Source organism: Equus przewalskii, unplaced genomic scaffold (genome assembly GCF_037783145.1).
Source record: "Equus przewalskii isolate Varuska unplaced genomic scaffold, EquPr2 ChrUn-7, whole genome shotgun sequence".
Classification (NCBI taxonomy): Eukaryota; Metazoa; Chordata; class Mammalia; order Perissodactyla; family Equidae; genus Equus; species Equus przewalskii.
In genome coordinates, this window is record NW_027228755.1 from 1054946 (window position 1) to 1079485 (window position 24540).

The 24540-nt window shown below is 41.5% G+C and overlaps 1 protein-coding gene across 7 annotated transcripts; it reads left to right on the plus strand.

The window, feature by feature from the left end:
- Positions 1-604: 604 nt before the first annotated feature.
- On the plus strand, positions 605-24053 carry FCRL4 (Fc receptor like 4). 7 transcript variants are annotated; one of them, XM_008532664.2, is made up of 13 exons: positions 605-749; positions 2461-2481; positions 6580-6834; positions 7882-8136; positions 8431-8715; positions 9558-9845; positions 15074-15184; positions 15604-15666; positions 16345-16372; positions 17237-17319; positions 17552-17620; positions 21776-21807; positions 21907-24053. In XM_008532664.2, the coding sequence occupies exons 1-13, from the start codon at positions 719-721 to the stop codon at positions 22030-22032; spliced, it is 1647 nt and encodes a 548-aa protein (XP_008530886.1). In that variant the 5' UTR covers positions 605-718; the 3' UTR covers positions 22033-24053. The 7 variants fall into 7 exon arrangements, with proteins under 7 accessions (XP_008530886.1, XP_008530890.1, XP_070464580.1 ...); XM_008532668.2 differs by having other exon boundaries at positions 7882-7920; positions 21907-23294; XM_008532669.2 differs by having other exon boundaries at positions 630-749; positions 7827-8136.
- The last annotated feature ends 487 nt before the right edge of the window (positions 24054-24540 follow it).

Consider the following 24540-nt stretch of genomic DNA (forward strand, 5'->3'; position numbering starts at 1 on the left):
AATCAATATGTATTTGTCGAGACATTCTTGTAGCAGATTTTAGATTCTATTACCTTAAGTTAAAAATTGTACTGTCCATTCTCCAGGGAGAGCATCATGGGGTTATAATTTACTCATCAGTTTTCTTCCTACCCAGATCAAAGTTTGTAGCTTTCTCTGAGATAGATGAGTCAGGATATTTTCATATGTGTCAGACAAGGCGTGAGTAGTCCTATGATTCAAATGCTTCATCAAATATAGATGGTCAGCTGGAGTGGTCCAGCAGAGGCCATCAGGAGTCAGGTATTTCTTCATTGAATGAGAAGTTCTCCAACTCTGGAGTGATTCAGGTACATCCTTAGATTATGTGAATCTCAAGAGGGCTGCAGTCTTGCCTAGTATCTGGTAGCAGAGCAAATGAGTTGCAGTTTCCTTGGAAGACAGAGGATGGAGGGTTCTGAAAACATGATGACCAAAGCCTTGAGAAGCTATTCACACCAAGATGTCAAAGCAATACTTAAGCAATTCTATTAAGTATTGATTTTCATTATTGGGATTCTCTTACACTGGGTAACATGCTATTTGGTATTTTAAGAAAGATTCCTCTACTTCCTCTTTTCACTTCATTACCGCAACCAGCTATACTCAGAGAAGCATCTTGCTGAGCTCACTACCCAGCACTGGGGACCGGCCTGTCTCCTAAGAACTGCTCCTCCTCGGGCTGCCAGAGCAGGCTTCCATGCTACTGTGGGCATCCTTGCTGTTCCTTGGTAAGTGATGGAGAGGAAGCCTCTGCTCGCTGAGAAATCTGAGCTTCTCCATGAGCAAAGGCCTCTCCTCTGGGCTGCTGATAAAAGGGATTTTACTCCTATTTAAGAACAGTAGAAAATGAACAAAGGGGGAAGATGTTGATTTAATGGTATGAGAAGAAAAAAATTGATTTCCAAAAGTGTATTCATCATTTGCTTTTAACTGCCTACAGAAAATTCTTTCTATTCCAAAAGTGGGCTTATTTTTCCATGTATAAATAAAGCTACAGTTAGATTCAGTTACCCTGGTAATCACAGGTCATGAAGACCAGAGTGAAAGATGAACTGAGACCATTTTAAAAGGACCATGTCCTAATTGTGAGCAGGTGTAGAATGATCTGCTGAAAATAGTTATTGCCTTCTCTGTACCTAAGATCAAACCTGCTCTGATGTTTGCAAAGAGCCTGAGAAGAGAAGAAATAAGAGGGTTTCCCTTTGTTTTTTTTCTTCCTTAATTTTGTACTATTTATCAATATTTATATAAATGAGGCACAGATTTCCTAGTAGCTCAAGCTAGGGAAATAAAGACCGGTCAGTCAGTCATACACCAAATATTTATTAAGCATGTTTGTCTTGTTCTCAGCTGTATCTCCAAACCCTAACTGAGGGAAGAGTTGTTAGTGTGGCTGGCGCATCATGGGAACTCACTAAATAGCAGATGAATGGGTATATGAACATTGCACAATGCTGGGCAGTGAGGAGAACACAGTGACATAGAGGACACAGTCTTTGCCCACAATGGCTGACACTCTGATAAGGAAATAAAAGTACAAATGCAAGAGCATTTGACTTGGCAGTAGAAGAAAATATTACACAATGTGTCATAAGATAATGTGGGTGATAATAATTAATGTTTGCTGATAATAATTAATTCTTGCTGAGCCTTATGTCAGATACTTCTAAGAATATCTGATGTATTAGTTTACCTAATCCTCTAACAATCGGTAGGTTAGAATTGCTATAAATTCTATTTTACAGATAAGGAAACTAAGGCACAGAGGTAGTCTCTTGCCTTAAGTTTCCTTCAGTAGAACAGTTACAGGTCAGGACTCAAATCCATAATCTAACATTGGAACCATGGTTTTAAGCACTAACCCACACTGCATGTCCAATTACAAGTTCCAAATGAGCTGCGATGGTTGTGTTCTGAGTCGAGAGAAGAGGGAGGCTGCTACAGCCTAGGGGCATCTGAGAAGGCTTCTTGGGGGAGGTGGGATTTCATCTGGGCCATAGGTGTGACGTGACTTTGGTACTGAAGGAGGAGAACAGCGTTCCAGGCAAGAAGATAGTGAAGCCAAGTCTCAGCAGCAGCCACAGTCAGTGTTCAAAACGCAATGACAGCAACCAGTAATTGAAGACTTGCTAATTGAACGCATTAAAACAAGACTATGAGGTCACTTTTATGGTCCCCATTTTACAGATGAGGAAAGTGATCCTCGGAGGTTTTATATAGTTTGCCCAGAATCACACAGCTGAAATTCAAAGCTGTTTCTGCCTGAGTTCACAGCCTGAACTTTTGGCCATGGCATTACCTTGCTTCTCTTGAGTGAGTGGAACTGGACGTGTTTCTCCTCCTCTTAGTTGGAAGAAGAATGTGGGCAGGTGAGCTCTCAGGATGGAGTGGTTTGGGGCTCCATGCCTTATGCTGATGTCTGGCTCTTGACTTTTGCAGCTCCAGTCAGTGGACAACTTGGTAAGTACCCCTTCTCTTTTCTTTCTTATGTTTCAAGATATCCTAATAACCATCCTCTATCTCAAACACTTGTAAGAAGAGGCCTTGTTGTGTCTGCATCCTTTTCCTGAGGACTACAAGCATATGAAACCATTGCTCTGTCTTATCATTCTGACCTTAAGACTTTGGGAGTTACACTCTTGGACCAAACCTGTTATTGTATTCGATGAACTTGGGGGGCCTAGGATACATGTCATGGAGATCAAAGAGAGGGGGTGCCTCCACCTGACACGAGACTCTAGCCAACCTGACAGAATGCATAAACTCCTGAGAGGGGAAGCATAGAAATAAGCCAGTGCCTCAGTGGGGGAGGATGGGGTACAAACAACTTGCCTGCTTCTCCACGTTTCCTAGCTCCAGCTTGACAAAGCACTGCCCTAACTATATCAACCAATTTATCCTGAACTTAAGCATTTTTGTAGATATTTTCCTATTAATAACTCAAATCATGATGACTTTGAGCCCCCATCCTACTTGTCAGGAGAAAGTCCGGCTTTCTACTGGAAGCTGTCTCCAAGTGTTTTGCCAATCCCTGTGGATTCTTTCAAGCCCGTGGAGTCCATCCTGGGGGCTGCACAGCCCCTTGATATACACTGTCCCCTGCAGTTCCTGGGTCTACAGTTCTCCCCCTTAGTGCTGTGGATACGCTCCGTTTCCCACAAATCCCTGACTAACTGGGAAGAGATTGCAACTTGGCAAGACTTTACTAATGGTTCTAGGATGGAGAAATAAGGTACAGAGAGTGTTGTACATCAGCTACTCGATGTGGTTAATCTCAGAACCCATTAACTCAGTTCTAACCTCATGAGGGCCCTGACAAGGTATGTTTCCTCCTGGCCATAGGGCCACCAGTGCGCGGCAGGGCCAGCTTATCTGGACCAGCAAGGAATCTGGCTGCATACACCAAAGGAAGTCTCTTTCTTCTAGTATAGGACCTACTGCCAAGTCCCTGTGTCCCTAAACCCAGGTGCTTCCTAGGATAGAGATAATGGGGATTTTTATTCCCTTCAGGAGAAACAACCCCATACCCACTGGGGACACAGGATAGTCTGTACCAACCTCTAAAGAGAGACAGAAAAATGTCTGCAGAGACACGTGAATGTTTTACATTACCAAACAGAACATTTAGCTTCTTCATTTGAAACAAGCATCCAGGTTACTCTGCAGTTTTTGCCTCCAAACAGAGGGAGAGTATTTCCTTCACATTTGAGATAACTAAAACACCACTTTGGCTAGTTTTTCCACAGAAAGTTATGAATATACAATGTCTCAAACTTTAAAAAAGCCATCGCTTATAAGCTCTTAAATGTAGACGTTGATCTGAGTGTAAAGGTACTAAGAAAAAAACACACAAAGTGATTCCACTTAAAATTTTATAGTAAATTACATAACCCAAAATTGAGATTTTATTTTTTAAAAAAAAACAATACAATTGGAAATAATTTGTTTTATTTTCTACTTCACAGACTTTAGCTTATCATAGGCAATTTCTAGAGCAAAGCATGAATCTAATATTGATTTTTTTTTTGGTATGTGGTTGCTACCACAGCTTCAGGCATCCTGACCGTGTTCAAGGCAGGAAGTGGTGGAGGGGGGCAGGGGAAGCTAACACTGTAAAAGAGCTTCCCAGTATGCTCTCTCTTTCCACCATAAAGGAAAAACTTTCCCCAGAATCTCCATTCCCTAGTCCACTCCTAGTTTTATTCCTCTGACATCTCTTTATCCAGAACACACAGCTGGGAAGGTCAGTGCTTCACTTTTTCAAACCCAACGGTGGCAACAGGCTTAAGAGGAGGGCATTGGGACTGACTTTCAGAAGCCAAACAAGTATTTTCCCTATCATTGGTTTCTCCTCTTCAATTGTTAACAGAGCCTTATTACTACACTTGTCAGTGACTTTGGGAGCCATCAGAGCAGTGGTCCCACATAACTTCTACCAACTTCATGAGTTACTGCATCTTCACAAAATCTTAAATATCACTTTGCCATCAATTTTTGCTGTATGTCCTGTGAAAGATTAGCCTATCAAGGCACTGATCTTTCAGCAGGCTAGGTAGTAGCAATAAAGGGGAAGGATGTTTGAGGAGATGTTTCCAATCATGTATAATTTGGGTTGTAATTATTTTTGTTATGGCAGAGAAGAAACATTTTTCCTCTATCTTCTTAGGTTTTATAATAGGGGCCTGCAAACTAAATGGACAAAGACAGATTAACAAGAGAAAAGAGAGATTTTTATTCACTACTTACAGGAGAACAAAGAAAAATGTGAGCCATGGAGGCAGGTGGAATTTGGGGCTTATATACCATCTGAATAGCGAAAGGGGAAAGGGAGAAGAGCACTTAGGGGAAAACAAATGGCTTTTAGGAAAGATAAATAGGCCGTTAGAGAACAGATGAGAGCTATGATAGTTTTGTCACAATATTTATTTAGGTGTGATGCACTTCCAGTCTCTGGTGATAAGAATTAATCCTTCCTGGTTGCTCCTGGGGAGGCAATTTATGATAATTGAGTTCTTTTGGGAGGCCCTGCTTTCAGATAGATAAGGGTGTTCAGAGTAAAAACACATACATAAAATCTACTCTCAAATGCCTTCAGCTCAAAATAATTTTTATGCCACAGCGGTATATTCGGGATGCCTTCAGTTACTAGCCCTCACAACCTCACAACTACAAAACTCAGAAAATAAACACTTAGATAAGAGCCTCAGTAACAGTTTCTTTCGGGGAAATATAATTATAAACAAAATCTTATCCCAATCCAGAAATCCTCTTCAGAAAGGATTAAAGAAAAAATGCTTGTTTCTTGAGTAAGCATTAAACCGGAATGTGATGTGCATCGCAATCCACTAAGAGACTGCGGAGACAGAGACGAATGTGGCGTTCCTGTACAGCCAGGCAGATACGACCCCATTACAGACATGTTTTCAAGATTAAACTATTTCTCAATTAAGAGGTCTTGACAGCACCCTTTGTCACACATAGCTCATGATAATCGGGGAGACCACCCCTGTGTGAACTATTTGGCTTTCATACAAAGGAGGAATAAACTTCTCAGGTCTTTAGGCCTGGAGGTAGTTTTGCATACTGGAGCAAGGTGCCCTCCAAATGTAGTCTGTCATCCTCCCACAGGAAGTGGGAGAGAGGGGAGCTATTCCCCTAGATGTCTGCATTTTGAAAAGATGGATCCTCTTGAGAAAGACATTCCTGAGTTGTGAGACTGGCAAGGGGCTTATTCAGCCTTTATAAAGATTTACATCATTTGTAAGGAATTCTGAAAGAAAAGGGAGAGAGGGAGAAGAGTTTTCCCTTATTTTCAACAGGGAGAGTTAAACTTCTTATTTTCAATTTATATTTACCTTTACATTCTCCAGTTTCTATCCGTCAGTGTTTCAAAGATCTTAAAGCCTGATTTAACGCAAGGTCCATATTTTATTGTCATGAAAGAGTATCTTTGAGGATTGGGGAGATAGGAGCACCTAGTCCCCTCCCCCCAGCACTCATACTTTTTGTCGCTATTCAAATATAATTCTCACTTCGGACAACAGCCTGCTCCCTTCTCCTCTATCTACTTCTTGTTGGTAAAAAATACAGCTCAAACCCTTTTCCATAAGTGCATAATCAATCCCCAAATTCCTACGCTCCCTCTATCACAACCGCCAGCCCACCACATGCCCATGGCACACAACTGCTCATCTTAGAGAGGAGTCTGTAATATCAGGAGCCTGGAAAGGAGGGAATCCAGGAGGAAGCTACTTGAGGACATGGCCCACTGGGAAAGGTAAGGGGGTTGTGAGCCTCCCATCACTGATCTTCCATGGTCAGTCGGTGCTGCTGGGGTTGGCTCTGAAAGGCCAACATGCTCCTATGGACCATGGAGCAGCCCCCATACCTCTGGGTAGGCAGGCACAGCTGGAGAACCTGCAACCTGGGGAAACAGCACCCTTCCCAGAAGGCCTTTTAGGGATTCTCCAAAGCCAGGTCCTCCAGTCTGTCCCACACAAACCTCTGTAGTGGGGACTGCAGGCACCTCCACCTCAGACTCATTTCTCTCCTCCTCAGCAACTGCACCCAAACCCACGATTTCTCTCCATCCTCCATGGACCACCGTCTTCAAAGGAGAGACTGTGAATCTGACTTGCGATGGATTTCACTTCTATGCACCAGAGAAAATAAAATGGTATCGTCACTTCCTTGGAAGAGAAACACAAATCGAAACCCTAGGAAACACCTTTCAGGTCCATTCTTCTGGAGACTACAGATGCCAGGCCGAGGGCTCACAGCTAAGTAACCCTGTGCGCTTGCATTTTTCTTCAGGTGAGAAAGAAGGAGAATTAGTTAAAACTTTAGGAATGGTTTTGGTACATCTTAGCTCCTTGGAGTCTCCAAGAACTGAGGCTTTCATTCCGCTCTAACCCTTGACCGCAGTTACTTTCAGTTTCACCTTCTCCTTCCTGGTCTATAAGTATTTTCCAAACTGCTATTGATATTAGAGTTCAAATGTCTAATATGAAAACATTCTTGCACACTTACATAGCAAAAGAGTTGGTGTTCGGGGATTCAAAAATGAAGCTGTTTGAGATCCTGCTCTCAGACTTCCTCCAGGAGAAGTTACACATACATGAATGTACTGAGCACAAAATAGAAAGTGAAAAGTGCCATAAAACAAGAGTTCAGAGGGGAAAATCTCCAACCTCAGGCCTTGTGTCCCCACCTGTCCTAGTATCAGTCCCTTCTTTACTCCTACTTTTCTGACACCCTATCTCATCCTGTCCTGTTTTGCCTACTTTAGGGACAATGGTTTGGATCACTCCACAGGCATCGCTCTGTAGGAGCAGGCATTCACTGCTGTCATCTAAGAAAGAAAGGGTAGAACTAATCTCAAAGAGCAGAGAATTTCCTTAGCAGACCACTTTCACTATCCCTCCAGCCTGGATTTGTGTCTGTGATGATAAACCTGCCACATAGCAGACTCCAATGCATTGTAATACTTCCCGTGCTATTTCGCTAAAAGCTACCACTTGGATGACTCCTGCTCTGAGGTTTGATGAGCAAGCTGGTGTTGATCTTTGCCATATTCAATGACATCAGGGATTTTGATCACACCTCCTCTCAGCTTTTCCTCTCTGTTTGAGAATCCTTATATTTTTAATCTATCATTGAATGATTAAGTAGATGTGCTTGGGATTTATTTAGGAATTGTATCTGAAGTGTGTCACTGATTTGAAAGGAAATGAGCACCCTTGGGTCAGGAGACTAAATCCTGTGGAAGAGAAAAGAAGAAAACAGCAAAACCTTTGTAATTCCAGATACACAGAGGACGGAGTGCCTGAATGACATGTCTTGTTTCTCTGTGGTTTCCAGACCCTCTCATCCTTCAAGCCCCGGATGCTGTGTTTGAAGGTGATATGTTTGTTCTGAGATGCAAGAAAAGGGGGAAAGAGAAACTGATTGCTGTGAAGTACACTTACAATGGAAAAGTTATTTCTAATTCTAATAAAACCTTGGATCTTCTGATACCACAAGCAAGTTCAAATAATGGTGGCTATTACCAGTGCATTGGATCTGTGGAAGGAAATTATATGTTTAGATCAAGTACAAAAGTTATTAAAATTCAAGGTAAACCCTTCCTTTCATTTAGATTTGCTTAGTAATGTCAGGGTCGGGAAACTGGGTGTGACAGGAGGGGATCTATGGGTTGATATCAAAACTCTGAATAAATGAGAAGCCTAAGTCCTCTAGGAAGCAGAGAAAGTGGAGTGATTAGACTTAAATAAAATGTGATAAAGGATTGGATAAGCTTGTTTGTCTTGCTGTGTGTCTGAAGTTTCCTAGGACTGAGAATCCAAGCCTACCTCTCCCGGGGCTCTAAACACCCTCATGCTGAGAACTGGATTTTCCTCTTCTCTCTAGAACTATTTCCACGTCCAAAGCTGACAGTCACAGCCTCCCAGCCTACAGAGGGGAATTCTGTAAACTTGAGCTGTGAAACACAGCTCCCTCTAGAGCGGTCAGACACTCAGCTTCACTTCGTCTTCTTCAGAGACAACGAGGTGATCCTTTCAGACTGGAGCAGGTCCCCAGAATTCCAGATCACAACCATCTGGAGGGAAGACTCAGGATCTTATTGGTGTGGTGCTGAAACAATGACCCACAGCGTCCACAAACGAAGCCTCCCACTGCAGATCCAGGTGCAGAGTGAGTGTTGGAGAGCCAGGTGGGCTGGGTGGGGCTGTGGTATTTTCCCTGACTACTCTTTGGCCCTTTGTGGGTAGGGACGGCCCAGTACAGATGGATTTTGCCATCCTGGTGGAAGCATCAGGCTTAGACTGAGAAGTGAAGTACTGTAACAAAAGAAATGCAGAATTTCATTTCCAACTCCATTTCTTTAAAACTCAGTCTTCCTTTGACACTCTATAGCCTCAAAATGATAGAGGTGCTTCATGGAGTTAGATACAGGAGTTGGGGAAAACAAAACAAAAACAAGAAAACAAGGGGCCCTGCTACTGAGTTGGCAGATTCTAGAATGCCAGATCTTGGGGCAAACTATTTAGAAGATAATCTTCCATGTTTTCTTAATCAGTAGCAACAAATAGTAATATGAGTGCCTGTGATGTATAAAGCAGAAAAGAAGGAGGTGCATACATGCATACATACAAAGATAAACACAATAAATATCAGCTTGTCTTAGGTACCAAAGCAGGACTTCTGGAAATGGATGTGATCCAGCCCAGTGCCATTATGGCCACTATTGTTGTTACCTATCTCTCAAAACAATCCAGACCTCCAACTAGGACATCAGACAAAACTTAAATGCTTCTCCAGGGATAGCCCATCTTTTTTCTCCTGGAGCCTTGTGTATCAGGATGGAAAACTTACTACATTTAGTGATATTCTAGGTCCAAAATCCAGTCTGTGAGCTACAATGCTGGCACCTGCTAAAGAATATATCTTAAAGTGACATAAAAGGTGACCCTGTCCAACATCCCAGCCCTGCCCTCCCACACCAGGCCCTCACTTGTCATCTTGTGTGCACACAGGAATCCCTGTGTCTGGAGTCCTTTTGGAGACCCAGCCCCAAGAGGGCCACGTGGTTGAAGGGGAGACACTGATCCTTGTCTGCTCCGTGGCTGAAGGCACAGGGGACACCACATTCTCCTGGCACAGAGAGGACACAAAGGAGAGTCTGGGGAGGAAAAGTCAGCGTTCTCAGAAGGCAGAGCTTAGGATACCTGTTACCAGCGAGAGCCATGCTGGGGAATACTATTGTACAGCTGACAATGGCTACGGCCACATCCGGAGTGAGGTAGTGAACATCACCGTGAGAAGTAAGTTGTAATTTCCATTGATCTTATTTATTCTCAGCTTTCTCAAATTAGGAGTGGGCATAACCAACACTATCTTTGTGACCCTCCTTTTTCTATTTCCATTTTGCCATCTTCCGTGGTGATAGACAATTTCTTCCGTTCAAATATTAATAATTCAGGTTATGATGAAGTCGTACAGTAAGGCAAAGCTGGCCAGGAGCCATTTCACACGTTGGAGATGATTTTGTGTGCCTGTACTCTGATCCATTGTGTGTTGATCTCAAAGAACAGCTTTAACTCATTAACAGTGTTTTACGGTAGGGTACAGCTCTATCATCCTAAGTGTCACCTATACTCTGCTTTCAGTAAATCATCCACGGCACATCAAACCAGTCTCCTCAAGTCTGAAGGACTGAAGTAACAGACATTCCTACACTCCATTACTGTAGGCCTGAGAGGGTCTCAGTGCCCAACTGTATGCAGGTCAGGAAACTTACAAGAGAGCAGATACAGAGCCTAGTTCTGTCCACTGAGGAGACAAGCCTTCCTTTGGGATCCCACAGTTCTAGCTTATGTCTTTCTCTTTCTCTTCCTTTTTCCCCAAGAAGCCACACAGGCCAAGCCAAGTTCCCACTCAGCTCCCTTGGCACTCAGGAAATGGTTTCTACTAATTGAAATTCCTCCTCTATCTCAGAGTAAGTTGCATCCTTCGATATCCAATAAAGCTAACTTTTATTGAGGAGCTACGGGAAAGCTAGAATTCCTTGCTTTTTTTTTTTTTTTAACAATAAAACTCCTCAAAAGAATTTTCTCTACCCACTCTTTTTACTTCTCCTATTTTCTCTCAAGTCCATCACCATCAGGCTTGCCTCATTCCACTGAAATTATTCTTGTGAAGATCACTTATGACCTCTCTAAATCATAAGTCAGTTCTTATTACTCCTCTGCTCAATATTTTCCCCTGGCTTCCCATCTCCTTGAGAGTGAGAGCCAACATCTTCTCAATGGTCTGATGATCTGGCCCTCCTACTTCTCTGACTTGTCCCCTGCCACTCTGCCCTCACCTTTGCCACTCTAGTCACCATGGTCTTCTGTCTCTTTCTCAAATGTTTTGGTCACACTTTCACCTCAGGGCCTTTGCATTGCCCTTCTCTGATATCCTCATGCTCACCCCCTCAATTCCTCCAGAACACTAATCCCCTGTTCAATGAGACCCTCCCCAACCACCCTAGCAGCTCTTCACCAAGGTGCTCCCTCTCCAGGTCCTGCTGGATTCTTCTTCACAACACATGTCACTAATTGCCATGCCATGTAGTCTTTGCTGTCTCCTCTCACTCCTCCCATATTAGTGTCATGAAGGTAGGTCTTTATTTTGACCACTGTTGTATCCCAAGTGCCTGGACTAGTGTTTAGCTCATATGAGGCATTTGATAAGTATTTGTTGAATGAATAAATTTTACATAAATCATTTTTGTTGATCATAGTAACAATCGTAGAAGATAAAGATATTATTATCTCTATTCTGCAGAAAAGGAGTGTGAAGCTCAGAAAGGATTGGTAATTTGCATAACTTCACAAAGCTTATACCAGGCAGCCCAGATTTTATCCTCCATGCAATCATTTAGCTCAGAGAAAGAATTGTCAAAGTTCTCCTAGGGAGTACCCCATAGTCAAGTGCCTAGCGTCAACCAGGCTAAATAAGCATAGAACTGTGCTGTTTATATCAGCAGTCAGCCCTGACAGAACTGTGAACCTCAACAGTTTTGGTTAGTGGCTCTGGGAAGGGCTTGCTATGCTAATGGCCCAGCTGCTGTGCAGTTTTCCCTTCAACTCCCTGGAGGCAAGTCTTGTGATCAAGCGGGGTCTTCGTAGGTGGGGGGACTGACATGTTTTCCCACATAAGGGTGCCACAGAAGGGTCTGCTTGTCACCCTCAAAATTTCTTAGCGAACAGCAACATTGAGCATAATTCCCAGCAGAGAAGGGCAGAGACTAAGCTGGGTGTCATTTTAATGTCATTTCAAGAAGCAGCTGGGGAGGGGAAGAGAAGATAGCAGAGCTGAAAGCTCCCAAAGGGCACTCCCTGAAGGCTCTTGAGTGCCTTAAATCCAGAGTGACACTGGAGGTAGGAGTGCTGCTTCTCCAGGAAGGCTCTTATACTGAAAAGCTTACCTTGGAGAGCCCAAAGCTTGCAATCCCTGAATAGGGTAATAGTGAATCTGAGGGTCATTCACACCCAAGTGTAAAATTACTTACCTTCCTTTTGGAGGTTAAGGGGATAAAAATGAATTAGCCTCCTCTGATCCAGACAGTGAACTGGTTACTTCACACATGTAATTTCATTTTACACTCACAACTACCCTGCAAGGCAGATGTCATTGTCTGTTAAGGAAACAGATGATCTCAGGGATTAAGCAAATGTCAAGGATTGAGTTGATGTATGATAGAGCAGAAATTTCTTCCTAAATCTCTTTTGTTCATGGACCTTATGCAAAATCTCTGTACTTTAGAAGTGGGAGAATTTCTAGCAAGAGAGAAACTCTGAATTAGCCTGCAGTACTAGGCTAAGGTGGGCTGCCGAAGCTCATGTTGCTATAACAAAATACCATAGACAGAGTGGCTTTAACAACAAGAAATTTATTTCTCACAATTCTAGAGGCTGCAAGTATGAGATTGTGTCTGAGATCAGGGTGCTGGTATGGTCAAGTTGGCAGGAGAGCTCTCTTCCTGGCTTGCAGACAGCTGCATTCTTGCTGTGTCCTCACATGGTAGAGAGGGGGAAGAGAGAAAGAGATCTCTGTTGTCTCTTCTAAGAACACTAATTCCATCATGAGGGACCTCATCTAAACCTGATTACCTCCCAAAGACCCCCATCTCTAAAAGTTAGGGCTGCTTCCATGTATGAATTTCAGGGGGAAACACTTCAGTCTACAGAATAGGCTGAAGTTGGCTGGAGTATGCTGAGTAGGAGCAGACCTAATTTGTGGGCGTGTCCCCTAAGCTGATCAGAGGGCAGCATGAAGTTCTTGAGGGCCTAGGGCATAGTATGAGGGCAACAAATAAGAGCTAATACTAACATAGACATAGCACTTGTCATGTGTCAGGAGCTGCTCAAAGTACTTTATATATATTAACACATACTTAGTCTACCTCCAATAGTACTAATATAGTTACCATCATCCCCATTTTACAGATAAGAAAGCTGAGGCACAGGGAGATGAAATAATTTTCCCTGGCCACACAGCTAGTAAGTGGAAGAGTCAGGATTCTAACCCAATAACATAATTCTAGAGTCTGTGCCTTTCTTTTTTCCCCCACATTTGTCAAGATATTATTGGCATATAACATTGTGTAAATTTAAGTGGTACAGTGTGATGATTTGCTATATGGATGTATTGTGAAATGTTTACCACAGTAAAGTTAGTTAACACATCCATCACCTCACCTGGTTACAATTTTGTGTCTGTTTGTGTGTGGTAAGAACTTTTAAATTCTGTATTAGCAGCTTTCAAATATATGATACAGTATTCTTAACTCTAGTCAGTGTGCCGTACATTACTATCCTTAGAATTTATTCATCGTGTAACTGGAAGTTTGTATCCTTCGACCACCTTTATTTATTTCCCCCATCCTCCATCTCTTGTGCCTAGTAACCACAGATTTGTTCTCTGTTTCTGTGAGTTTTTAGATTCCACATATAAGTGAGATCATACAGTATTTGTCATTCTCTGTCTGAGTTATTTCCCTTAGCATAATGCCCTCAAGATTCATCCATGTTGTTGCAAAAGGTAGGATTTCCTTCCTTTTTATGGCTGAATAATATTCATCCTACATATATATATATATATATATATATATATGTATACATTATATATATGTATACATTCTTTATCCATTCATCCATTGATGGACCCTTAGGTTGCCCATGTCTTGGCTATTGTAAATAATGCTGCAAAGAACTTGAGGATGCAGATATCTCTTTGATGTAGTAATTTAATTTCCTTAGGATATTTACCCAGATTGTTGGATAAAAATAGAACATAGCAGTTCTATTTTTAATTTTTTAAGCAACCTCTATACTGTTTTCAATAGTGGCTGCACCAATTTTCATTTTAACCACGAGGGTACAAGGGTTTCTTTTTCTCCACATCCTCACCAACACTTGTTATCTCTTGTTTGTTTACTAATAGCCATTGGGACAGGACTGAGGTAATATCTCACTGTGGTTTTGATTTGCATTTCCCTAATGATTAGTGATATTGAGCACCTTTTCATGTACCTGTTGGCCATTCATATATCTTCTTTGGAAAAAAAGTCTCTTCATGTCCTTTGCCCATTTTTAAATTGGATTATTTGGGGATTTTTTTGTTTTTTGCCATTGAGTTGTATGCGTTCCTTATATTATTGGATATTAACCCCTTATCAGATATATGATTTGCAAGTCTTTTCCCCCATTCTGTAGATTATCTTTTCATTTCTATGATGGTTTCCTTTGCTGTGCAGAAGCTTTTTAATTTGATGCAGTCTCACTTCTTGATTTTCACTTTTGTTGCTTGTGCTTATGGTGTCATATCCAAAAAGTCATTATTGAGACCAATGCCAAAGAGATTTGCCCCTGTTTTCTTCTAGGAATTTTATGGTTTCAGGTCTTACATATAAGTCTTTAATACATTTTGAGTTAATTTTTGTGAGTGGAGTAGACAGAAGTCCAGTTTTATTCTTCTGCATATCTAGTTTTGAATATCTAGGTTTCTCAGTGCCATTTGTTAAGAGACTATCTTTTCTCTGTTGAGCATTCTTGGCTCCCTTGTCAAGTATTAGTTGATCATATATGCATGGGTTTATTTCTAGACTCTAGATTCTGTCCAATTGGTCTCTGTATCTGTTTTTATGCCAGTACCAATTCGTGTTGATTACTCTAGCTTTGTAGTACTCATCAGTGGAAGGAGCTGGCTACCTTTTTCCCCTTTGCCACAATCCACCAGGACTCTTAACCTCTTGCCTTCTACCACTTCACAATGAGTTACTTCCTGTCCTGTACAGGCTCAGGTCTGAGCCTCGCACAAGTAGAAGGCTACTTCCTGTGCCACATCATCCCCGGTCTAGCCCTCGTGAGTCCTAGACCCTCTAGATTCCTCCCTCTCCCAGGGCTCAGACTCCAGTCAAGCCAAGGGAAGGTTTCAGGGCATCGTGGCAATTCTAGGCCCTAGATCTCTTCCCCTGGGGCTCATACAGACTCTTCTCCCTCAGGCCCTCCAGGGAATAGAAGTGGCCTTATTGCCGGGGGAGCCACTGGAGTGTCGCTCAGCATTCTTCTGGCTGCTGCCCTGCTGTTTTGCTGCTGGCACCAGAGGAAATCAGGTTTGTGTTCTCTCCTACCACTTGCAAGAGCCCTTGCTTTGGACACCTCAGCTTGTTGCAGCCTCGGTAACCACCAAATCACCATTCTCTACCTCAGCACCCCAACACTCACAGGCACACTCAAACCCTTTAAAGGGCAGTTTTCTTAATAGATGCTGTGGTTGAGGGCTGCTTATATCTAGTTTGGTTTACTAAGCCTCAAGTGAAAGGTGGGGAGGAAGTAAGATTTTAAATGTAAGTTTCAAAAATTTTATCTAAACAGTTTACTTGGGCGGTTTCTTTGGTTCATACAGACTGGTCAACTAGATACGTCAGCCTGTCCTAAATCGCCCTTATATGGACAATCAAAATAAACCGACAGGCTCTGTAAAGAAGTGACTAGAAATAGGATCTGGCTAATCTCTATTCTTTTTCCTCAGAGACTCCTCTGAGTCAAAGCCTGAACCTACCATCTCATGCTTCAGAGGCCCTGCTCTCCACAGGTCAGCCCTCCAGCTCCTCCCCTACCTGAGGGAGAGTTTCTCCGTCTGCCAGGCACCACCTACCATGTGCTTCCAAATGCTTCTTGCCTTAGCCCAGGTCAAGCTGGTTTCAGATGCCAGAAAACCTGGTGTGGAAGACAGGCACAGGACCTCTTTCAGTTCTAGAACATTCACCCACATCCTTCAACTCTGTCTCTTGATGTAATTCAGTTCAACTCACCAGGTCCTTCTGAGTGCCTTCTGTGGGCCCTGCTCTGGGCTAGGTATAGGGAGCTTTGGACCTCTGACCACAAGTCTCCTTAGCAAGCCTGAGTTGGAGCCCCAGGTTCCTGTGGGCATGACCACAGATGCTCCTTGCTGTCCACCTGCAGCTCCTCACTACTCTACAAGACAGAAGTCAGTTATTTTTAATACTTCCTGAGGTACATGGACACAGCCTTGAATCTTAATCAAGTCTCAAATAATTGCATATTTAACCCAGGAATATGTGGCCCTGTCCCCAGTAAGTTATATGCTTTGTTCAATTTTTTTTTCACATCAAGTTTCATGAGAATTCGGGACAGGGTCCGTGTTTGAATTTTCCCGTGACCTCTCTTAGGCAGCTTATGTGCGCGTGAAGTAGTATTTGAGAAAGTGCTCCCTCTGCTGACATAAACGTGCCTTTGCTTTATTTTGCAGGAGACGGTTTTCTGAAAAACAGAATCAGGTGAGGCCTCAGCCTTGCGGTTTTCCAAGAATAAAATATGCAGAACTACGGGGCTGCAAAATTAGGTCAAGTGATTTCTCTATGTCCCTATGGTTAGATGCTCCCATTTTCACGTTCCTTGAAACAGCCAAACTCACAGCTTCCAAGAAAGCTTCTAATAGTCTGTGTTATAGAGATTGCATGTATTTAGATAAGCTTCTTATTTGAAATTCATCCACTCATCTAAAAGGATGATACCAAAGGTTACAGATTTTCTAGGTTGACACAGTGTATTTCTGGTGCAAATAGTGCTATAGTTAAACAATATATTACTATAACTATGTGTAAAATGACTATCTGTTCCAGATTTACCAGGAAAGTCGCATTTTCCAATAATCTTCTTTTTGCTCCACATGTGCACATGTTTTCATCAGATTTTGTGCCTTTAACTTTGGTTTGGAAAATATGGTCTTCTTCTTCTGTCTATGTCAGTGTCTCCATCTTAGGTTACAGCCAGGGACTTGGGGCATGGATTATGTCTAATTGCTTCTTGAATTGTCCTGACAGGATGAGGTGAAGACAATACCTCCTGATGATGTCAGGTTTTTTAACCAATTGAAAGTGATCATTCTACCTGTGAGATGATTGCTGCTGTGATGTCAGAGACTCTCTGGCCTTGTTCCCAGGGAACCTGCCCATACCACAGCCCCGGGATTTCTTTTAAAAGGACAGTATGACTCTATATAGACATATTGATGCTCCAGTTAAACCATTCAGGGTCCCCAGTCCTCTGGTGTCTGCTGAAGTCCCCTTTCTCTCTGGCTATTCCAGTCTCCTGCATATTATAATGTTCCAGGGATGATCGTGTGTTTCTATGTCTCACAGGAGTCCTCCCACCCCAGGCTTAAGAGAGTCCGCCCATCCCACGTGCCCTGCCGCAGTGGAGCTGCAGCAATTGTACAGCAATGGTGAGGATTCCCCAGTAGGAAGCTGCTCACAGCCTGAGCCAGGCAAAGATAATGTGCTTTGAGGTCTGGAAAAGGTCCCTGGTCTCCCTAAGGTATCCCACACCTAGACATTCCCAATAAATACTTGCTTCACAGTCTGTCCCAGAAGAGTGGAGAGGATGCTTAGGAAGGAGCATCTGCAGCACATACCACTGACTGGGACAGTCTAGAAAGTGTTGTTTTTTCTTTCCAGTGCACCGCAAAGAAGGAGACTTGGTATATTCTGAGATCCAGATTATTCAGCAGGGAGAAGAAAAGGAAAGTAAGTCACTGGGGATAGATTCTGGCTGCAAACTATACTCGTTCATTCAATACATATTTATTGAGCACGTCCTATGTGCCAGGTACTGTTGTAAGCATAGGAAGTCAGTCAGTGAACAAAGCAGATAAAAATCCCTACAGTGTGGTGCTTAGACTCTGAAGAGAGAGGGTAGACACTAAAAAATGCATAATATATCTTTGCTGAAGGTCAGAACAAAATTAAACATCTTTCTGATAGATACTGTGATCATGAAGGTGTATATATGAAGGTTGTCCTTAAGTAATTAATGAATGATAACAAAGCACCTACTGTGTACTGAGAACATTTATATACATGTATAATGTATACGTATATATACATCCATATATGTGTGTATATATATGTTTACATATATACGTTTAATTAATCCGTAAAATGCATCCATGCAACCAATACACTGAACAAGCAAGATTTATGGTTTAATTATAAAAATTTTCTGTCTTTCACAGTCTCTTTATACTGTATTTTGTGGGAGATCTTCTCAGGCACTCAGGATGAAAATTCTGGCAGCCAAAGGCTTTTTGACAAATTCTCTATTCTCTTAGGTAATAGACAGTAAGTGGACACTATGTCACAGTCTCAAGTTGGTAACTAGAATATCGAGTTCAAAATATTAATCAAAACTTTCCTATCTCTAGTTCAGACACATTTCAGAGTGGAAGCTGGCGATGGTAGGGCTGAGAGGGAAGACAAGGTAGAGTTGGCTTCTTCTCTGTATCTTTGGTTGGCCTCTCCTGACTAGTCTGGAGGTTGCTGGGGAAAGGACTTACTCCAATTGGTGTTTTAGAAGCAGGTTTCCGCCTCTTTGGCCTGCCAGATGCTTAAGCAGGCACTCTCCCCTATGAGGTGCATGTGTAGTCTCTTCTGAGGTTTCCTGCTGAGTCTCTCCTTCCCGAAGTTCCTTTGGTACACCTGGTACATTTCTAATTCCAGAGTTGTTTGCGACTCCTTCACTGGCCTCACTTCCAGTTGATCACATCCAGCTTTATGCTGCTGGAGTCTGTTGGTACCTGTAAATGCTATTGGACAGGACCCAAGATGGCCACACTTCTGCTTGTTCTCTCTGCCACGTGGACCACATCTGTCCTTGGGAACACTTGGGCATTTCAGGTCCGTGCTAACCCAGCAACACTATTCTGATCCGATCACCAGTTGTGAGTCAGAATTCTCAACTCTCTAGATTGGTGGCTTTCAAATATTTTTTATTATAATCCACCATAAGAAATACAAATTGTATTGTCAGCCAGGGCGAACATGTACACACACACACACACACACACACACACAATCACTGACACATAAGTGAAACAAAAGCTATATGAGACAATACTTAGTGGGATACACTCTATTTTCTATTCTGCTCAAATTTATTGTTTTAATCAGCTTTTTGAGGTATAACCTATAGACAATATAATTCATTAATTTTAAATGTACAATTCAATTAATTTTAACAAATGTATACAGTCAGAGAACCACCACCACCATCATGATGTAGAACATTTCCAACACCCCAGAAAATCCCTCCGTGTCCCTTTGCAGTTAATCTCCCCCAGCCCCACTCCTGGCAACCACTTATCTGCTTTTTGTCCCTATAGTTTTGCTTTTCTATAATTTCATATAAATGGAATCATATATAATGTAGTCTTTTTATCTGGCTTCTTTCACTTAACATAATGTTTTGCAATTCATCCATATTCTAACATATTATAAGGAGTTCACTACTTTTTTCTTTGACATGTAAAAAGTTGTACATGTTTAATATATACAACTCACAAGTTTGGGGATAAGTATATACCATTGATAAGTATATACCATTGAAACCATAACCACCATCAAGTTCATAGATATATGCATCATCTCCCAAAATTTCTTTCCACTCCCTTTATTATTATTATTATTATTATTGTGTGCAGTAAGAACACTTAACATAGGATCTACCTTCTTAGTAAGTTTTAACTATAGAATAGAATGTTGTCAGCTACAGGCACTATGCTGTATAATAGATCTCCAGAACTTATTCATTCTGCATAACTCAGGCTTTGTACCCTTTGACAATTGCCTCCACTCTCTCCTCCTCCGAGACCCTTGTAACCACCATTCTACTCTCCACTTCTATGTGTTTGAATATTTAGATTCCACATATGAGTGAGAACATACAGTATTTATCTTCTGTGTCTGACTTATTCTACTTAGCATGAAGTCCTCTAGGTCCATCCATCTTGTCACAAGTGGTAGGATTCTCCTCTTTTTAAAGGCTGAATAATATTTCATTATATATGTATCTACGTTTTCTTTATCCATTCATCCATTAATGGACATTTAAGTTGTTTCCATATCTTGCTTATTGTGAATAATGCTATGATGAATAAGGGAGTGCAGGTATCTCTTCAAGATCCTGATTTTAATTCCTTTGGATAAATACTCAGAAGTGGCATTGCTGGATTATATGATCATTTTATTTTTGATTTTTAAAGGAACCTCCATACAGTTGTTCATAACGACTATACCAATTTACACTCTCATCAAGAGTGTACAAGTGTTCCTTTTACTCTGCATCCTTGCCAACACTTATCTTTTGTCTTTTTGATAATAGTTATCCTAACAGATGTGAGGTGATAACTCATTGTGGTTTTGATTTGCATTTCCCTGATGGTTAGTGATGTGGAGTACCTTTTGAATACCTGTTGCCCATTTGTATGTCTTCTTTGGAGAAATGTCTATTTATTTCCCTTGCCCATTTTTTAATCAGGTCATCATTATTATTATTTTGACTATTGAGTTGTATGAGTTCCTTATATATTTTGGATATAAATTCCTTATTTGAAATATGGTTTGCAGATATTTTCTCCCATTTCAAAGGTTGCCTTCTCTACATATGGCACCTCACTTGGGAGTTTAAAATCTCCAGTATCTTTGTACCTACTAGAAATTTCAATTGTAATCTTACCTAAACTTGTTTTACAAATGAGGCTAAGGAATTTTCAAGGTCACAGAACCAGTAAAAGACCAAGTCTTCTGTTTTGCTGTTATATTTGCTGTTTCTAGAACCTATTACTATATTTGACCAACACATATCATCTGATCACCTAGTTTGTTCTCACTTTGATTTCTCAGCCGTTTCCACCAATCAGGGTCTTTTGCACGGTGGGATTAGAACTGCCACCAATTTGCTTGGGTTAATTGGGTCCATCTTATAAAGTTACCCTGATCATTTCCTGTTCTTCACACTCTGTCCTTGACGCATTTGTCAAAATACCGTTATAGCTGAGCACTCTGTTGGCGGACTAGTTATATTTTAGACACGTTATGTATTAATGATCTGTAGCAAGATTTCTTCACCAGTGCCTCAAGGTTTGCCTGAAGCCCCTGAAATTGTATGCAAAGTTCCGTGCATATGACTATTGTTCTGAGAAGAGAATACATAGCTTCTATCATATCATTAAAAAGATCTATAACCCCAAAAGGTCTATAGTAAGAATATGGTGAAAAAGAGAAACCTCAAGTGTCCCAGGATGTATCTTTTTTTCAGGCTCTATCTCTCCATAAAATTACTATGTGTTTTTGATGATTCTATCTTCTTCTCTGAAACTCTTAATTTCCCATGTGGGATCTGACAAATCATACCTTCTAAACTTTTTTCTCACTGTGGTTCCATCTCTAAGAAATTGTGGCAATAAAATCAAGAACTAGAATATGCTAATGTAAGAGGGCATACATATGAAGAGCTGTAATTGGAACTTGGTGGGCAATCAGGGGTGAACTTTGAGGTTGGGGTGAGATGGAAGTGCTATACACTAAGAGAGGAAAGAATTAAAACTAAGAGACAAATCCTCTCTCAACATCTGGTGAAGGAAGGGAGCAAGGTTTCTTGGCATGGTATTGAGGGAAGACTTTACAGATCAGTGGAGCTTGAAACGAATTTGCAGAAGGCTGGGTTGAGAAATGATGAAACAGAAAATCACATGTGCTACAGGGCATGTTGGGGTTTAGGGTTAGAAAAACATGACAGTCAATGAAAGGGCCCAGTGGCTCCCAGCCTCTGGGAAATAAGCTAAAAGACTGAGTTCCTGGTGGATCCAGATGCCCACAGTTCAGTGGTTCTCTTTCCCTCCACAGCCAATACCTCCAGAACATCTCTAGAGGACAAGGTGAGTTTTATTTCCTGACTATTTTCTCTTCTGCTACTACCTATAGCCCCATACTCCCTCTCTCTTTCCATTTCTTCTTCTATCTTCTTTCCACTCCAGTGTGCCTCCGTTATCTACTCTGAGGTGAAGAGGCAGCTTTCAGGGGATTCAGCTGGAATGGTCCGCTGTAAGGATGAAGAAGCCATGGAAAGTTACGAGAATGTCCCTCATAAGACTTGTCCCTGATCCAAAGCCCCCAGCTGAGTGCAGCCCTCAAGGTCTCTGGAGTGGACAACAAGTTCCAGCTTTCCAGTTCTTCTTGCCCATGTGCACTCACTCCCAGGACTCCTGATTCATCTACTCTGAAGTGGTGATGGGATGGCTCCTGAAAGACTTCACTAACATAACCAGGATCCATAGTTAAGGGAAGACCCTGTGTACCTGCTCTGAGGCAAACTGACATGTTCCCCAGGGTCTGATTTAGGGGAAAAGAATAAGGAGGGAGAAGGATTAATGTTGAAAAACAGAAGTACAAATTTTGGTGAATTCGGATTTATACATAGACAGAAGAGAGTGAGTTGACTCAGGTCTCTGTTTAACATGGTCACAACAATTCTCCCACTGGGGAATCATCTGCACTCATTGGTTTCACTGTGAGTAGCTGCACAGGTACTTCATAGACCATGGATAGCTCCTCCCCTCCTGCTTACACTGTTCACACTGTCAGGGTTCAGTTCAAACAAAAGAATGCATTCCAAATGGTTTACAGAGAAAGATATTTAAAACACGATATTAAATACTTTGTAAAATCATCAGAAGAGCTGGAGAAGCAGGCTGTCGGCTGAGTTTCCAAAAGCAAAAACTAATTATGTTAACATTATTAGGGACATTTTTTTCTCTTTCTTCTTTTTTTAAAGTTTTTTTGAGGAAGATTAACCCTAATCTAACATCTGCCACCAATCTTCTTTTTTGCTGAAGAAGACTGGCCCTGTGCTAACATCCTTGCCCGTCTTCCTCTACTTTGTATGTGGCATGCCTGCCACAGCTTGGCTTAACAAGCGGTGCGCAGGTCCGCACCTGGGATCCAAACTCACAAATCCTGGGCCGCCCAAGTGGAATGTGCAAACTTAACTGCTTTACCACTGGGACCGGCCCCCAAAGATTTTTAACATTAGAGAAGAGAAATACAAATATAAAATTAAAAAGTTAAGTAACAACCCTGCAAACCCAAATTTGAATTGGAAATAGTTTAAACTGATGACAAACTCTGCCTTTCTAAAAAAGATAGTTATTTCCTAGGTCTGTCTACTGAAAAGACCCAGAAATAACTACCAATCCAATAACAGTGAGCACTCCTTGCACAGGTTGTAGTCTCTAAATACTACTTCCTACTCAAAGGATCTGGAGCCACCTTTCTTGTAGGAACTGTATCTTTGAGTTGCCAAATAGTTGATGTGAGAATAATTCTTCCAATAAATGAAGAAGGAATGAAATAAATAGAAAACCACTGTTTTGTGTGGATGTTTCATGCTACACCTACTGGTTAACATTAAAAGACAGACCCTCACTTGATGTGCCTCTTGAAGGTGGTATTCAATACCACCTACAAAGTATTCATGCGCAAATATCAAAACTGAATCAGATAGATTCTCTAGATCTAACTACAGGAAATCCTTGGGACAAAGGAATATGTTAAATACACCATGGCACTGCAATCAGCAACATCCAAACTGGGGGAAAATTCTGTAGGACAAATGACCTGCTTTCTTCAGCAAATAAATGACAAAAGATAGGAAGGAAGGAAGGAAATTAAAAAAATCAAAGAAGGAGAGAAGACCTATATATTAAATGAGACTTGAGACATATCAGCCAAAGGAATGAGTGGGCCTTGTTTGAATCCTGACTCAAACAAATCAAGTTAAGAAATACATCACAAATATGAAGGGAAAATTGTACACTAATACTAAGAAATGATTGTATGTCTGGGATATAAATGATAGTATTGTGGTTTCTATAAAAAAAAGGAATTTTTATCTTTTAAACTCATACTGAAGGATTTGTAGATTAAATGATATGATTTTGTTTGAAATAATCTGATAAGGGTAGGCTGGGTGGGAAGTGGATGGGGGTAAGATGAAACCAGGGTTGGTCCTGTGTGCACGTTTCTGAAGCTGAGTGATGGATACATTGCTGGAAGAAGGGGAACTTATACTAGTTTCTGCTTTTGTGTGTTTTTAATTTTTCACAATAAAAAGTTAAAATATCTATATCTAGAATACCACCTCATTTCATCGCTTCCAGTGCTTCCATCCTTGTCCGAGGCACCTCTTGCTTTTATTACAGCAGTGGATTCATGTCTCCCTTCTTTGTCTCTTGCCTCCCTACAGCCTGTTCTCAGCATTGGGGTCATTGTGCATTAGCGATAAAAGTCCAAGTATCTTTGAAAAGCATAATATAAACAGGCAAGAGAGAAAGGTGAAGTCATTGTTTCTGAAATAGGCTCCCTGATTACGATGGAGTTCGGGAACTATTAACACATTTGAATTTTTAAACAATCTCACGAGAGATACTACTATTGCCAATTTACAGATGAAGATTCCAAGATTCAGAGGTGTTAAGGTACCTGGCCAAGATGATTCAGTTATTGTGGACCCAGGGCAGGAACTAGATCTGCATTTCCTTTCCCTGGTGTTGATTCTAAATTACCACATGACCTCCGCCTATCCTGTCTGCATCCACCCTGGGGTCGACTAT

Coding starts and splice junctions, on each gene's coding strand:
- FCRL4 (XM_008532664.2), top strand. CDS start 719: ATGCTACTGTGGGCATCCTTGCTGTTCCTTG. Junction 8,137..8,430: donor AAAAGTTATTAAAATTCAAG/GTAAACCCTTCC, acceptor TCTTCTCTCTAG/AACTATTTCCACGTCCAAAG. Junction 17,320..17,551: donor GCAGCAATTGTACAGCAATG/GTGAGGATTCCC, acceptor TTTTCTTTCCAG/TGCACCGCAAAGAAGGAGAC.